At 46.6% G+C, this 14,234-nt stretch overlaps 1 protein-coding gene across 2 annotated transcripts in view; it reads right to left on the bottom strand.

The window, feature by feature from the left end:
- The window catches only part of adamts13 (ADAM metallopeptidase with thrombospondin type 1 motif, 13), a 75,108-nt gene that overhangs the window by 52,035 nt on the left and 8,839 nt on the right, over positions 1 to 14,234 (bottom strand). The window contains exons 3-9 of one of the 2 annotated variants that reach the window (XM_078550224.1): positions 10,710 to 10,984; positions 9,507 to 9,645; positions 7,876 to 8,015; positions 7,368 to 7,451; positions 3,957 to 4,081; positions 3,131 to 3,277; positions 1,427 to 1,561 (exon numbers count right to left, since the gene is read on the bottom strand). In XM_078550224.1, the coding sequence (XP_078406350.1) occupies positions 1,427 to 1,561; positions 3,131 to 3,277; positions 3,957 to 4,081; positions 7,368 to 7,451; positions 7,876 to 8,015; positions 9,507 to 9,645; positions 10,710 to 10,984 (1,045 nt within the window). The remainder of the gene's footprint in view (positions 1 to 1,426; positions 1,562 to 3,130; positions 3,278 to 3,956; positions 4,082 to 7,367; positions 7,452 to 7,875; positions 8,016 to 9,506; positions 9,646 to 10,709; positions 10,985 to 14,234) is intronic. The other variant, XM_078550225.1, reaches the window with a different exon arrangement.

The raw sequence follows: 14,234 nt of genomic DNA, 5'->3' as shown, positions 1-14,234 counted from the left end.
GTGTGGAACCCTTACCCCAGTGAGAGTCAGTGTGTGTGGGACCCGTAGCCCAGTGAGTGTCAGTGTGTGGGACTCGTACGCCAGTGAGAGTCAGTGTGTGGGACTCATACCCCAGTGAGAGTTAGTCTGTGTGGAACTGTATCCCAGTGAGAGTCAGTGTGTGAGACTCGTACCCCAGTGAGAGTTAGTCTGTGTGGAACTGTATCCCAGTGAGAGTAAGTGTGTGGGACCCGTACCCCAGTGAGAGTCAGTGTGTGTGGAACCCGTACCCCATTGAGAGTCAGTGTGTGTGGAACTGTACCCCAGTGAGAGTCAGTGTGTGTGGGACCCGTACCCCAGTGAAAGTCAATGTGTGGAACTGTACCGCAGTGAGAGTCAGTGTGTGTGGAACCCGTACCCCAGTGAGAGTCAGTGTGTGTGGAACTGTACCCCAGTGAGAGTCAGTGTGTGTGGAACCCTTACCCCAGTGAGAGTCAGTGTGTGTGGGACCTGTACCCCAGTAAGAGTCAGTGTGTGTGGTACCTGTACCGCAGTGAGATTCAATGTGTGAGGGACCCGTACCCCAGTGAGAGTCAGTGTGTGTGGGACCCTTACCCCAGTGAGAGTCAGTGTGTGTGGAACCCTTACCCCAGTGAAAGTTAGTGTGTGTGGGACCCGTACCCCAGTGAGAGTCAGTGTGTGGGACTCGTACCCCGGTGAGAGTCAGTGTGTGGGAATCGTACCCCAGAGAGAGTTAGCCTGTGTGGAACTGTATCCCAGTGAGAGTAAGTGTGTGGGACCCGTACCCCAGTGAGAGTCAGTGTGTGTGGAACTGTACCCCATTGAGAGTCAGTGTGTGTGGAACCCTTACCCCAGTGAGAGTCAGTGTGTGTGGGACCTGTACCCCAGTGAGAGTCAGTGTGTGTGGGACCCGTACCCCAGTGAGAGTCAGTGTGTGTGGGACCCATACCCCAGTGAGAGTCAGTGTATGTGGAACCCTTACCCCAGTGAGAGTCAGTGTGTGTGGGACCCGTACCCCAGTGAGAGTCAGTGTGTGTGGGACCCGTACCCCAGTGAGAGTCAGTGTGTGGGACTCGTACCCCAGTGAGAGTCAGTGTGTGGGACTCGTACCCCAGTGAGAGTCAGTGTGTGGGACTCGTACCCCAGTGAGAGTCAGTGTGTGGAACTGTATCCCAGTGAGAGTCAGTGTGAGTGGAACTGTATCCCAGTGAGAGTCAGTGCTTTCAGCTGAAGGAAGTCTGGTGGAAACTTTGAGAAACAGAAAGCTAAAATAATGTGCTGAGGAAATGACACGAAAATGGCCAGTCTGGATGATGTAGAAGGTTAGGAGTTGAGGACACCCACTACTTGAACATGCCTCATTAAGCAGTGGTGCTGCAACTTATGCTGCTGAGCAGAGCCAAACTGTAGTTGAAGAGAACTTTACCTGAGGAACTTCACAAATTGTTCACGGCTGCACTTGGACCAGGTCAGATCAATGCTGTTGTAGCCACCCTCTGCTGCCATGATGTGTGTGTTGTCAGTGCAGTCGTTTCCAGTCCCATCATGGCTGATGCCAAAACTACCGAAAATATTTAAAGAGTATTTGCATTACCAGGGTAACAACTGCAGATATCTGACCTCACCTCAAACATAAAATAACTGAGATCAGTAAAATACTGGAAACACTCAGCAGGTCAGGCAGCATTTGAGGCAAGTGGAAGAACCAGTTAATGCTTCTGGTCATGGGTTTCATCCGAGCCCAGGCCAGAGGTGATTATCCTGAAATCTTCATACTGCCTTCCTCACAGTGGGACTCCATCGGGGAGAGACTCTATTGGGACAGAGATTTTTTGGTAAATTTCTCTCTCCATCTACAGGCTTTCACTGTGGATTCCCCCTCCACATAGAACCTGACACTCCCCATTGTCTGACTCCCCCTACACAGTCTCACTGACCCCTCGGGTCTCTATCCTCACTTGGTAGTCTCTCTCTCTCTTTCCCCCGGTTGTGTTTAATGGTCCCATCATAGTCTTTTTCCTTTGTTTTTTATCCTCAGGATTTGTCTCCTCTTGTAGACTCACTCTTTCCCCCCACAGCCTCCATCCCTAACTCTCTCCTTCACAATGTCTCTATTTCTCACCCATTCCCCCACAGTTTCTCTATTTCTCACTCTCTCCCTCGTGTCCCTATCTCTCAATCTCTCCTCCAATGTCTCTATTTCTCACTCACTCCCCCACAGTGTCTCTATCTCTCATTCTCTCTTACACAATGTCCCTATCTCTCAATATCTCCCCAGTGTCTCCATCTCTCATTCTCCTTCACAGTTTCTCTATCTCTCATTCTCTCTTCCACAATGTCCCCATCTCTCAATATCTCCCCAGTGTCTCCATCTCTCATTCTCCTTCACAATGTCTCTATCTCTCATTCTCTCCTTCACAATGTCCCTATCTCTCAATATCTCCCCAGTATCTCTATCTCTCATTCTCTCCTTCACAATGTCTCTATCTCTCATTCTCTCCTTCACAATGTCTCTATCTCTCAATATCTCCCCAGTGTCTCCATCTCTCATTCTCTCCTCCACAATGTCTCTATCTCTCATTCTCTCCTCCACAGTGTCTCTATCTCTCAATATCTCCCCAGTGTCTCCATCTCTCATTCTCTCCTTCACAATGTCTCTATCTCTCAATCACTTCCCAGTGTATCTCTCATTCTCTCCTCCACATGTCTCTATCTGTCATTCTCTCCTCCACATGTCTCTATCTGTCAATCTCTCCTCCAGTGACTTTATTTCTCATTCACACCCCCGGAGTTTCTCTATTTCTCTCTCACTCCCCTACAGTGTCTCTATTTCTCATTCTCTCCTCCACAATGTCTCCATCTCTCAATCTCTCCTCCACAGTGTTCCTATCTCCCACTGTCTCCCTGTTGGCTCTATCCCAATAGTCTTACTATCTCTTCAATTTCATTTGCTCCCCAACTCTTTCCATCCATATATAGCCTCACTCTATCCCCATAGTCTCTCTTCCTAAAGAGCACATTTCATTTCATAGAATCCATGATTCTTAAATCCCTCTGTGGAGTTTTGAATAGAAAAAAATCATTTTATTCCATTGTTATTGATGTGCTGAATCCGTCCCCCTGCACCCACCTGTGGCCGATCTCATGAGCCATGGTGATGCCGAGATTGAACCCTGTGTCCTCAGTTATCACACAGCTCCAGGATCGGCTGCACAATCCGCCCAGCTGTGTCACGCCACGAACCATCTTGTTCCCTTTGCCAGATTCCAGGTCAAATCTCAAACAGACAAGAAATGGAGGAAATATGAACTCGTGCCTGTGTCAGAGTAACCAAGCCAACCCCAAACTGAATCACAACCCCAAACCCAATTACAACCTCAATCCCAACTCCAACTAGCTTACAGCCCAACCTCAACTCTATTCCAACCCAGCTACAGCTCAACCCCACTGTTACACCATCCAACCCCAAATTAGCTGCAATTCCAACTTAACTGTAACTCCTGACCCAATTCAACCTGCTCAAACCTATCCCTAACCCAATCACTTGTGTAGTGTTTAACGCCTTAATGGTGGTTACAGATATGGCAAGAGCTGTCCCAGTCTTTGCGATTGTATGTAAATGGCAACTGGGGTTTACATATGCCAGTACCCTGATTCACATACTGAAAAGGGCTACTCCCTGAATAGGTTAGTACTTTGACCAATGGCAAAACCCTCTGAAGTTGGCAGCAGGCGAATGCCCACGCCACTGGACAGTGCATTTGCTCACCCTCATTTTGAGGCCATTACTGTCAAGTTAATGCTGATTTTGACAAGTTAAAATCGACCTTAATATGCACACGGAATAAAATCACCACAAACTAATAAGGTGACAGAACCCAGTGACTGAAGGTCACGCCCCCAGAGTGTACAATTAGGCAGTACTCAGAACACCAACACTGTGACTTGTTCAGTACCTGGTAACAAAGAGGACCAGGTCAGCATGGAGTGGGTCGGAATCGTTCTCTGGGTTAATCGTCCGGCTCCATCTGCACAAGTCGATGAGTGATGAGGTGAGGTTTCTGGTGATCTCCAATCCCTGCTGTGAAGAGAAGCCACTGTTGACTACAAGTAGGCATTTCCTGACAGATGATCCCACTCTCACCTCAAGTCTCTCTATGCCACTCTCATTTATCATTATTACTACAGTAAACTTTCTCTGAGGAGAACAGTGAGGCTCTATGGACAAAGAGAGATTTCATGGTAAGGTTCCCTAATTTCTCCAGAGTTCCACATCCCCTGTTCTGCACACTTTTCCGCCTCCCTGCATTCTCACTCTGTAGAAATGAAGATACATCGCCCTGTCTCCAACTTTCATTTTCCAGAATTTTTAAACCATGGGACCGTCACCTCCCTCAGTCTTCCTTCCCTCTGATAGTCCACAGACTAGCAAAACCCAAACTACTGATTCACATCTTTTTCCCTTTCACCATGGTGTCCAGCACTGTGGGCCTCAGCTGTTCAATGATTATTTAGGGAGCCCGGAAGTCACACAGGTTGGGCAGCTCAGAGTTTAAGCAGTTCAATTCCTAAGTGAATTGAGAAATAAGTTTACAAAAATTCTAAGGAGCCTTTGGAAATACAGCTCAAAACGGAGTATAGAAGCTGCTTGAGAAGGGTTTTAATTCAATTTTGGGCATCGCTGGTTTGCGCTGTGGTGGTCAACTCTGTGCTAACCATCACCTGACTGGCTCAGGACCCCCACCGTGGCATGGCAGTCTCTGCTGCATTTGCTGCAAATGGGCTGAGAAGATGCAGGATTTTCTGGCCTCTGTTTTCTCTGGGCCCTCTTCTTGGCCAGCTGAGCTTTTAGTTTCTGCTCACCTCTTCCAAACAATCAGCCTCCAGAGGTCATGGCCATCAGTAATTACCTCCCAGTTGTCAGTATCAATGTCCACCTTCTTCATATCTTACTCGTAGGTGTTCTTGTAGCAGAGGTGTGGATGCCCAGGAGGTCATGACCCAGTGGCCAGTTCATCATACAGAAGGTTTTTGGGTATATGGCCGTCATCCACCTGATGAACATGGCCGAGCCAGTGCAGATGTCATTGGCTTAGCAATGCGTGTATACTGATGGAATCAGCAGGCTCCAGGACCTCTGAGTTCGTGACCTTGTCCTACCAAAAGATGCTGAGAATACATTTGAGGGAAGGTGGAAGCTGTTCAGCCTTTTGTCCTGCTTGGCATATGTTATCCAGGTCTCACCACTATAGGGGATTGTGCTGAGGATGCAGGCTTGATAGACTCTCAGTTTGATGTTCTCAGTCAGCTTGATGTAGTTCCACACTGCCTTACTCAGCTTGGACATAACAACTGCAGCTTTTGCGATGCGTGTGTTGATTTCAGCATCAAGTGATAGATTGCTGGTGATTGTGGAGCCTCGGTATGTGAAGCTATCAACAACCTCCAGCATCACATTGTCAATGCTGATAGATGGCGGTATGGCAACATCCTGGACCATGACGTTTGTCTTCCTGATGCTGATGGTCAAACCAAACTCTTTACAGGCGTGAGAGAGTCTGCTCATTTGCTGCTGAAGGTGTTCCTTGGTATGGAATGTTAGTGTGGCATCGTCAGTGTAGAGCAACTCTCTGATTAGGACTTAGCACACTTGTATCCTGGATCCCAGGCGAGCAAGGCTGAACAGCTTTCTGTCATTACTGGTATATAAATAAACAGTCTCTGTAGAGGACCTGAAAGCATATGACAGCAGCACAGCACAGTGTTGGTGCCAGAACACAACCCTGTTTGATCTCAAAGGTTTCTGATGTTGCCCTGTCATAGCTGACCTTACCCATCATGTTGTCATAGAAAGAGGAGAGCAGCTTTGACGGGCAGCCAGTGTTCTCCAGTAGCTTAAAGAGATGGCCACTGCTCAGATGGCGAAATGCCTTGGAGACAGCGATGAAGGCAATACACAGTGGTCTTTTTTGTTCACAGCATTTCTCTTGCAGCTGCCAACTGACAAGATCAGGTCAATTGTAGATCTTTCAGTTCTGAAACCACACTGGGATTTGGGATGGGTGTGTTCAGCCAGATGCTGCAGTCTGACAAGGGCAACAAGCAAAAGCTTTTCGCACAGTGCTCAGCAGGGAGAATGCCTTTATAGTTGTTGCAATTGCTTGTTCTTGTACAGGGACACAGTCTTTGCATCACACATATTCTGGGCACTGCTCCCTCCCTCCAGCAGAGACAGAGAAGTTTGTGCAGATGCTGCAGGAGCACTGGTTTCCCGTGCTTGATGAGTTCAGGTGGTATAGCATCAGCACCTGGAGCATTGCCCATGCCAAGCAAGTCAATAGATTTGCTGAGCTCTTCCACTGTATGTTCAATATCCAGCTCTGCGGTGACAGGCAGGCTTTCAATGGTGTCTAGTCAAGGCCAACATTTATCGTCAGCCCCTCTGTTGCCCTGAGAAGGTGGTGATCGGCCATATTTTGAACCGCAGGTTTGGTACAACTTAGGGACCAATTCAGAGGGCAGTTAAGAGTCAACCACATTGGTGTCCAACTGGCCCAGGTCGGGTTTCCTTCCCCGAAGGACATTTGTGAACCAGTTGGGATTTTACAAAAATCTCACTGTTTTATGGTCACTTTTACTGATCCCAACTTTTTATTTCCAGAATTAAATGGAATTGAAATGGCCTACAATGAACTGGCATTATTACTCCAGGCTTCTGGGTTACTAATCCAGTAATATAATCACTAACCATCGTACTCCTATATGGACAGTTTCTTTATATATAGCTCAAGGGATTCAGAAGAAGCAGCTCATAAAACTAATGTCCTCCTTTGAGGACACTGATCAATATGTCAATTCACCAGCCTCTCCAAATATACCACACTGTCTTCAACCAAACAAGCACCCAGAAAAATGGAGAACAATGACCTTGCCTTAGTCTTAACCTTGTTTAAAATACATCCATAACCTCACTGCTCCTTATCTCTGTAATCTCCTCTAGTCTTACAACCCTCCAAGATCTCTGCACTTCTCCAATTCTGGCTTCTTGAGCATCCCTGATTTTAATCACGCTACCATTGGTGGCCATGGCTTCAACTACCTTTGTCCTAAACTCTGGAATTCTCTCCCTAAACCTCTCTGCCTCTTTCTATTGCTTTATGATGCTCCTTAAAAATTTAACCAAGGTTTTTGGGCCCTTGTCCTAATATCTCTTCATGTGGCTCAATATAAAATTTTGTTTGATAACTGCTCCTGTGAAGCACATTGGTACATTGTTACTATATAGTTAGCATATGATAAAGGTGCCATTTAAATGCAAGTTGTTGTTGGTTGAGTTGATCAGAAGCTCTGTGGAACAGGGCTCATACCTCTGGCTGCGTCAGGATGACCATCTTTGTTAGGTGGACCCGCAATTGGGAGCCCAGGGAAGCATCTCGCAGGAGCTCAGCAGCCTGTGGAAAACATAAGGACACGAGTGATTTGTCAGGCATAAAATCTACCAGGAGCCAGGCGGGTCGGAGGCAGAACGAGCTTCCTCCAGCAGCTCACACATACCTCCAGTTGGGCAGGTTCCCATCTCTGAGGAGGACCCACCACTGGGGAGCAGGATGTCCCAGTGCATCACCCACTCAGGGGGCGAGCTTCACAGCACAGAGTCCCCAAAGTTGAAAGTGACAGAGATACTGGGTCAAACAGCGAGGTATGAACACGCTCTCAAGGACAACAGGAGGTTCACATTTAGGAACAGGGGTATTGCTGGATGCAAAAAGACCGTGGTCTATTTATGGTAGGTGCACAGAAATGGAGTTGTTTCTGTCTGAGGCACCCACCAGCCCTAAGCTATTAGCCTTCATCAAGGGACCCAAAGACACTCACAATGTTCAGGTTGGTGAGGGTGTAACGCTCTGTGTCTTGTTTGTGAAAGTCGTACACATCATGCATCACCACAACCAGCAGCTCCAGATGTTTTGCCTCCCTCACCGATCGTTTTATTACCAGCGAGGACCTGGGTTGACCTGCAATGTTCAAGCAGAACTGAGTATTCAGTAACTGATCTGCTAGAGATGTGTGGGTAATTAGACTGACGATGCAATAAGGTAAGCAAACGGCAAATTGAATTTAACACGTGAATCATAAGAACAGGAAGAAGCCATTTGACCTCTTGAACCAGGTCCACCATTTCAATTAGAACGTGGCTAATCCCTTGACATCCTCACCAAACAAAAATCTATCAATTTCAGCCTTGAAAGCTGCAGAATTCACTGCCTTTTGGGGCAGAGTGTTCCAGAATTGCTGTTGTGTGATGAAATGTTTCCTAATTTCCCTCCTAAATGGTCTAGTCCTAATTTTAAGCCCAGTAGTTCTGGGTTGCATTTCAGAGGAAACAGTTTCTCCATATTTAATCTCTTAATCCCTTTTTCATTTTAAATTCCTTTGGTCAGACCATTGCTTGACTTTGATGAAAATTGTGCATTTGCAGACATTGGACAGAATCAGGCTCAGCTGTGATGTCCTCCATAGTCAAACTGCCCATGAGTAGGCATCTGGCTGAGGCCATGAGTCACAATGGCACTGTACCCCAAAATAGTAACAGAGCCTTGAGAAGGAAAAAAGGAAATTAAACTCAATTTACTGCCCTAGATCCCACCCAGGTAAATATCTCCATTTAAGGAAAGGAAAAATTGCATTTATATAGCGCATTTTGCAATCTCAGCCCAAAGCGTTTTACAACCAACGAGGTACATTTGAAGTGTAGTCACTGTTGTAATGTAGGAAATGCAGCAGCCAGTTTGCACACAGCAAGATCCCACAAACAGCAATGTCATAATGACCAGATAATTTGTTTTGGTGATGCTGGTTGAGGGATAAATATTGGCTGCAGGCCTCTGGAGGGATGTCCCCTACTCTTCTTAAAAATATAGCCATGGGATCTTGTACAACTGCCTGACAGAGCAGATGGGGCTCCAGTTTAACATCTCTTCTGAAAGATGACAACTCATTCAGCATGTCATTCCCTCAGTACTCCCTCTCTGACTGTGCAGCACTCTCTCAGTACAGCCCCACTGACAGTGCTGCGGTCCCTCAATTCTGAGGCCCTGACAGTGCAGCGCTCCCTCAGTACTGACTTTCTAAAAGTGCAGGGCACCCTTGTTGCTGGCCCTTCGACAGTACGGCATTCCCTCAGTACTGACCCTCCGACAGTGCAGCACTCTCCCGGTACTGTACTGGGAGCATCATGCTAGATTATTTGCTCAAGTCTCTGAAATGGGACTCAAACAGACAATTTTCTGACTCTGAGCTAAAAGAGCTACCCACTGAGTGAGACTGACATCTTTACTATAACCAGGAGTTTCTGTCCCACTAACAGCAGGCATCATCTGGGAGGGGTGGGAAAATTGGCCGCTTTCCAAATTTTCCTGTCCTGCAGGGACGAAGCCCACCACTGGCGCGACCGGAAAATCCCACTCTATATTTTTGACCAGATATCTAATATTTTAATGTCTTACTGTAATTAGCAGCACTCTGGGCATTATCATTGAGTGGATAATGGAATGCAATGAGTGGTACCACATCCTCTCCACCTCCTGGTTTCAGATCTTTTGGGTGAATGTAAATCTTCTTCTCCTTTGTAAATATCAGTACATGCTACAGGGTGGGGAGGGATGAAATTAGAATATTAGCTTCAAAAATAAATTACAGTCATTAAAGTCTTTTCAGGGAAGATCTATAACTAATTTATAGCTAGTGCATGTCTTTTTACAGAATGGCGTTGATTGAGAGATAAATAACAGCCCAGGGCACTGGGGAGAACTCCCTTGCTCTTCTTCAAAAGAGTGCCAGGCCATCTTTTACATCCAGCTGAGAGTGCAGACAGAGACCTGGCTTAATGTCACATCTGAATGATGGACTTCAACAATGCAGCTCCCTCAGTACTGACCCTCGAACAGTGCAATGCTCCCTCAGTACTGACCCTCGAACAGCACAATGCTCCCTCAGTACTGACCCTCCGACAGTGCAGAGCTGCCTTAGTACTGACCCTCCGAAGGTGCAGAGCTCCCTCAGTACTGACCCTCCGACAGCGCAGAGCTGCCTCAGTACTGACCCTCCAACCGTGCAGCGCTCCCTCTGTACTGACCCTCCGACAGCGCAGAGCTGCCTCACTACTGACCCTCCAACAGTGAGTGCATCATGCATCATTCCCTCGGTCCTGATCCTCCCACAGTGCAGCGCTCCATCAATATTGACCTTTCAATAGGACAGTACTCCCTCAGTACTGCCCTTCTGACAATCAGCACTCCCTCAGTACTACACCAGGAGTGTCATCTTGGATTATGTACTCAAGTCCTTGAATGGGGCTTGAATCCAGCTTCTTATTTAGAGGTGAAAGTGCTTCCCATTGATCCACAGCTGACAACCCTGGACTGTCTGGCTCAGTTTAAGAGCTCTGTGTTGGTCTCTTTCAAATAGTTAGGGGTTTGTGTGACATTTGGGGATCAGCATTTGATTTGATGGAATGGTGCAGCATTAATGCTCTGTTGGTCCAGGTCTGAATGAATTACCCCAGGTTCCGTGTGAATGAGCAACAGTCTCACTGTCATTTCAAGCACCAAAGCATGGAAACTTAGGCTGGTTTATCCCTTTTCACTTTAACAACATTTAAGCATACAAACTGACAGAGGTTTTATCTTACAACCAGTTTGGATGCTCACCAGGTGACTGTGACAGTAGCTGGTCAGTGCCCGGACCCCTGGGGGCCATACTAACTCCCAATTGTGAACACAACTCTCCGGCAGTTTTCTGATGATACTGACTGAGGAGTTGAAGACATGATGGACCAAGGACAAGTCAGAAGCAAGTCCATTCTTGGCAGAGAATCGCAGCTGATACACCTCCCCCAAGGTCTCCAGGCTACACAACGCCTCCTCACAGGAGTGCATCTGGATCAGACTCTGGCAATGACACTGGATGCTTGTTGGAGCTGACTCTGTAATGCAAAAATTATAAATCAAACAGTGACATGTGACTGTACAATGCAGCAAGTCATAGACACATGTCAGTTCAACCACCCCATATACTACACTTAAGCTTAGCAAAGCACTCAATGGATCAAGGCATTGATTTCCAAACCACTTCCCATTCACTCTCGTTGTACACAATCTCAACGGACCCAACCTCTTTCCATTGTACACAATCCCAATGGATCAAACCCCTTCCCATTCACTCCCATTGTACACAATCCCAATGGATCAAACCCCTTCCCATTCACTCCCATTGTACACAATCCCAATGGTCCCAAACCACTTTCCATTCACTCCCATTTTACACAATCCCAATGTATCAAACTCCTTCCCATTCAATCCCATTTTACACAATCCCAATGTATCAAACTCCTTCCCATTCAATTCCATTTTACACAATCCCAATGGATCAAACTCCTTTCGACCCAGTTCCATTGTGCCTGTACCGACTCTCTGAAAGATTGAACTACCTCCCATTACCTGGTCTTTACCCCATTCCCTTTTATTCATTTTTTTCCATATATTTAGCATGTACTATTTTAAAAGCTATATGAGTTCTCCTTTCCCCCACTGTATCTTGTCAGGCTCTCCCTATCTGGACAATCCTGTGTGTAAGAAATCAATCTCCTGAGCGCTCTTCAATCTTTTGGTGATGTTAAATCAATGCTGTCTAATTATCAACTGAGTGAACATTGGAAATTGTTTGCTCCCATTTACTCAATAAAAATCTTTCATAATGATGAACATCTCAGTTTTTTTTAACCTTCCTCGTTAATGAACCCTAGCTTCTCCAGTCTCCTTGCATTGTCGAAGTCCCTTATCCCTGTTCTAGCCTTGCCAGGTGACGTTCAATGTTCAAACTCTGGCACAACTAATCACTCATGCAGATTTAATCACAATGCAGAAAGCTAAATTAAATTAAGATGTAAAAGGACATTTTCAAGTCCTCAACAGCCAATGAAGTGCTTTTTGAAGTTTAGTCACTATCATAACGTGACAGCCAATGTCCAAGACACCACCCTCACCATTCTGGGTATGTCCCGTTTCCACTGGCAGGACAGACCCAGCAGAGGTGGCGGCACAGTGGTATACAGTCGGAAGGGAGTTGCCCTGGGAGTCCTCAACATTGACTCCGGGCCCCATGAAGTGTCATGGCACCAGGTCAAATATGGGCAAGGAAACCACCTGCTGATTACCATCTACTGCCCAAGTGCACCCCTCTCCACCTTCCCCCAGCTGATGAATCATTATTCCTCCATGTTGAACATCACTTGGAGGAAACACTGAGGGTGGCAAGAACACAGAATGTACTCTGGGTGGGGGACTTCAATGTCCATCGCCAAGAGTGGCTCAGTAGCAGCACTACTGACTGAGTTGGCTGAGTCCTAAAGGACACAGCTGCTAGACTGGGTCTGCGGCAGGTGGTGAGGGAACCAACAACAGGGAAATTCTTACCAGGCCTTGTCCTCACCAATCTACCTGTCACAGATCCATCTGTTCATGACAGTGTAGTTAGGAGTGACCACCACAAAGTCCTTGTGGAGACAAAGTCCCATATTCACCGTGAGCATACCACCCATTGTGTTGAGCACCAATGTGCTAAAGGAAATAGTTTGAGAACAGATCTAGCAGCTCAAAATTGGGCATCTATGAGGTGCTGTGGGACATCAGTATCAGCAGACACGTATTCAATCACAAGCTGTTACAACGTGCCCTGGTATATCCCCACTCTACCATTGTCATCAAGCCGGGGAATCAACCCCGGTTCAATGAAGAGCCCAGGAGGACATGACAAGAGTTGCACCAGGAATACCAAAAAAATGAGGTGTGAACCTGGTGAAGCTACAACACAAGACTACTTGCGAGCCAAACAAAGGAAGTAGCGTGCGATAGACAGAGCTAAGCAACACCACAACCAATGGATGAGGTCAGAGCCCTGCAGTCCTGCCCAATCCAGTCGTGAATGATGGTGGACAATTAAACAATAAACAAGAGGAGGAGGTTCTACAAATATCCCCATTCTCAATGATGGGGGAGCCCAGCACTTCAATGCAATTGATAACACGGGAGCATTTGCAACCATCTTCAGCCAGAAATGCTGAGTGGATGATCCACCTCGGATGCTTCCTGTGGTCTCCAGCATCACAGATGCCATTCTTCAGCCAATTTGAGTTACTCCATGTGATATCAAGAAACAGCTAAAGGTGCTGGATACTTCAAAGGCTATAGCCCCTGAAAACGTCCCAGCATTAGACTATCCAGGCTGTTCCAGTACAGCTACAATGCTGGCATCTACCTGACAATGTCTGTCCAAAAAAGCAGGACAAATCCAATCTGGCCAAATACTGCTCTATCAAACGAACGTAAGAGATAGGAGCAGGAGTAGGCCATTCGGCTCCTCAAGCCTGCCCTGCCATTCAATAAGATCATGGCTGATCTGCCCCAGGTCTCAAATCCTCTTCCATGCCAGCTCTTCATAGCCCTCAACTCCCTGGTATTTCAAAAATCTATCTACCTCCTCTTTAAATACTTTCAGTGACCTAGCGTCCTAAAGTCTCTGAGGTAGAGAATTCCAGGCATTTACTACCCTGAGAGAAGAAATTCCTTTGCATCTCAGTTTTAAATGAGTGTCCCACATAACTATGTCCCCTAGTTCGAGATTCCCCCACTAGTGGAAACATCTTCTCAACATCTACCCTGTCAAGCCCCCTCAGAATCTTGTACGTTTCAATAAGATCACCCCTCATAAACTCTAATGAATAAAGGCCTAACCTGTTTAGCTGTGCCTGATAAGTCAACCCCTTCATCCCAGGAATCAGCCCAGTGAATCTCTTTTGAACTGCCTCCAATGCCAGTATATCCTTTCTTAAATACGGGGACCAAAACTGTACACAGTACTCCAGGTGCAGCCTCATCAACACCCTGTACAGAACAAGACTTCCTTATTTTTAAACTCCAGTCCCCTAGGAATACAGGCCAAAATTCCATTTGCCTTCTTAGTTACTTGCTGCACCTGCATGATAACTTTTTGTGTTTCATGCTCAAGAACACCCAGATCTCTCTGTGCTGCACTCTTTTGGAGTCTCTCTGTATTTAAATAATAGTCTGCCTTTCGATTCTTCCCACCAAAGTGCATGACCTCACACTTTCCTACATTAAACTCCATCTGCCAAGTTTTTTCCCATTCTCACCCTGTCTGTATCCCCTTGCAGATTC

The sequence above is a fragment of the Cetorhinus maximus genome, chromosome 10 (assembly GCF_964194155.1).
Source record: "Cetorhinus maximus chromosome 10, sCetMax3.hap1.1, whole genome shotgun sequence".
NCBI classification, from domain to species: domain Eukaryota; kingdom Metazoa; phylum Chordata; class Chondrichthyes; order Lamniformes; family Cetorhinidae; genus Cetorhinus; species Cetorhinus maximus.
This window is presented reverse-complemented; position numbering and strand designations above follow the sequence as displayed.